At 62.4% G+C, this 1,588-nt stretch overlaps 1 protein-coding gene across 1 annotated transcript in view; it reads left to right on the top strand.

Annotated features, from left to right (window-relative positions):
* Window positions 1–936: 936 nt before the first annotated feature.
* The window catches only part of NEUROD1 (neuronal differentiation 1), a 10,402-nt gene continuing 9,750 nt past the window's right edge, over window positions 937–1,588 (top strand). Inside the window, exon 1 of the mRNA XM_031058576.1 lies at window positions 937–1,585. Coding sequence (XP_030914436.1) covers window positions 953–1,585 — 633 coding nt within the window. The 5' untranslated portion in view covers window positions 937–952. The remainder of the gene's footprint in view (window positions 1,586–1,588) is intronic.

The following is a 1,588-nucleotide window of genomic DNA, read 5'->3' as shown; positions in this document are numbered from 1 at the left end:
TGGTGTGCGCGGGCACACCTGTATCCATCCATACACACGTATGTGCGTGTATACATTTATATATGCATATAAATATGTAAATGTGTATGTGCGTCCATGCACACATTTAAATCCGTTTGTACAGCCGCATATTACATATGTTAATGTGCTTCCACCGATGCACCTCCGAACTTTGGGCTCCCCTACCTCCGCGGAGCGCGATCGCTGCGGTCCCAGCGCAGGCTGTGCCTCGGCGGCCGTGCGGCATTGTTCCTTCCCGGTGCGCCCGACGCTACCGGGGAGTGATCTCAGCCCCTCACGGGAAGCGGGGAACCGATGCTTGTTTGCAACAGAGGGGGCGACGGAGACGGGAAGCCGGGGCCAGTCCCGCACCTGTTACCCCAGGGGCAGGGGCCGCGCAGCCCCGCCGCGGGCACCCAGTGACAGTCCTGCGGACGGAGGCGGCACCGGGGAGCAGGTGCTCGGTGCCCGCTGGGGCGGACAAGCCCCACGCAAGGAGGTGGCAAGGGGGAACAGCGGAGAGCGGCGGGGACAGGCGTCACAGGCGCCATCCGTCCCTGTGGGTGCCCTGTGTGTGCGTGTGTCCTCCTTCCCCCTTCCCCTATCAGTAAAAATGTTTGAGGATTTTTTTTGAAGCAAAACAAAACAAAACCCACGCTTGGTCCACTTGCGTCGGGCTGGCTCCCGCGCGCATAATCTTCTTATATTCCCCGCTAATATCGGCGAGTTACATAATGGTATTTGAACATATGTCAACTTAATTACAAGGCAGAAACGCGGAGACAATTAAAAGTTTGCCCTGGCACGGTGGGGAATCCAGGGCTTCCCTCGGGAGGGGGCGGCGGGAACGGGGAGCGAAGTGCGGGCAACTTCTCCCCGCGGGTGGCCACGGTCGCTGCTCCTGGTGCTGACGCGTCTCTTTTCTGTCTCCTCCGCCACGCAGAGGCTCACCATGACCAAGTCGTACAGCGAGAGCGGGCTGATGGGCGAGCCCCAGCCGCAGGGCCCCCCGAGCTGGACGGACGAGTGCCTCAGCTCCCAGGACGAGGAGCACGAGGTGGACAAGAAGGAGGAGGACCTGGAGGGTCTGCACGCCGAGGCCGAGGAGGACTCCCTGCGGAACGGGGAGGAGGAGGACGAGGAGGACGACTTGGACGAAGAGGAGGAGGAAGAGGAGGAGGAGGAAGACGACGACCAGAAGCCCAAGAGGCGGGGCCCCAAGAAGAAGAAGATGACCAAGGCGCGCATGGAGCGCTTCAAGCTGCGGCGCATGAAGGCCAACGCCCGGGAGCGCAACCGCATGCACGGGCTGAACGCGGCCCTGGACAACCTGCGCAAGGTGGTGCCCTGCTACTCCAAGACGCAGAAGCTCTCCAAGATCGAGACCCTGCGCCTGGCCAAGAACTACATCTGGGCGCTCTCCGAGATCCTTCGCTCGGGCAAGAGCCCGGACCTGGTGTCCTTCGTGCAGACCCTCTGCAAGGGCCTGTCGCAGCCCACCACCAACTTGGTGGCCGGCTGCCTGCAGCTCAACCCGCGGACATTCCTCCCCGAGCAGAGCCAGGAGGTGCCCCCGCACGTGGCGGCG

Source organism: Geospiza fortis, unplaced genomic scaffold (genome assembly GCF_000277835.1).
Source record: "Geospiza fortis unplaced genomic scaffold, GeoFor_1.0 scaffold112, whole genome shotgun sequence".
In the NCBI taxonomy this organism is placed as follows: Eukaryota; Metazoa; Chordata; class Aves; order Passeriformes; family Thraupidae; genus Geospiza; species Geospiza fortis.
This window is presented reverse-complemented; position numbering and strand designations above follow the sequence as displayed.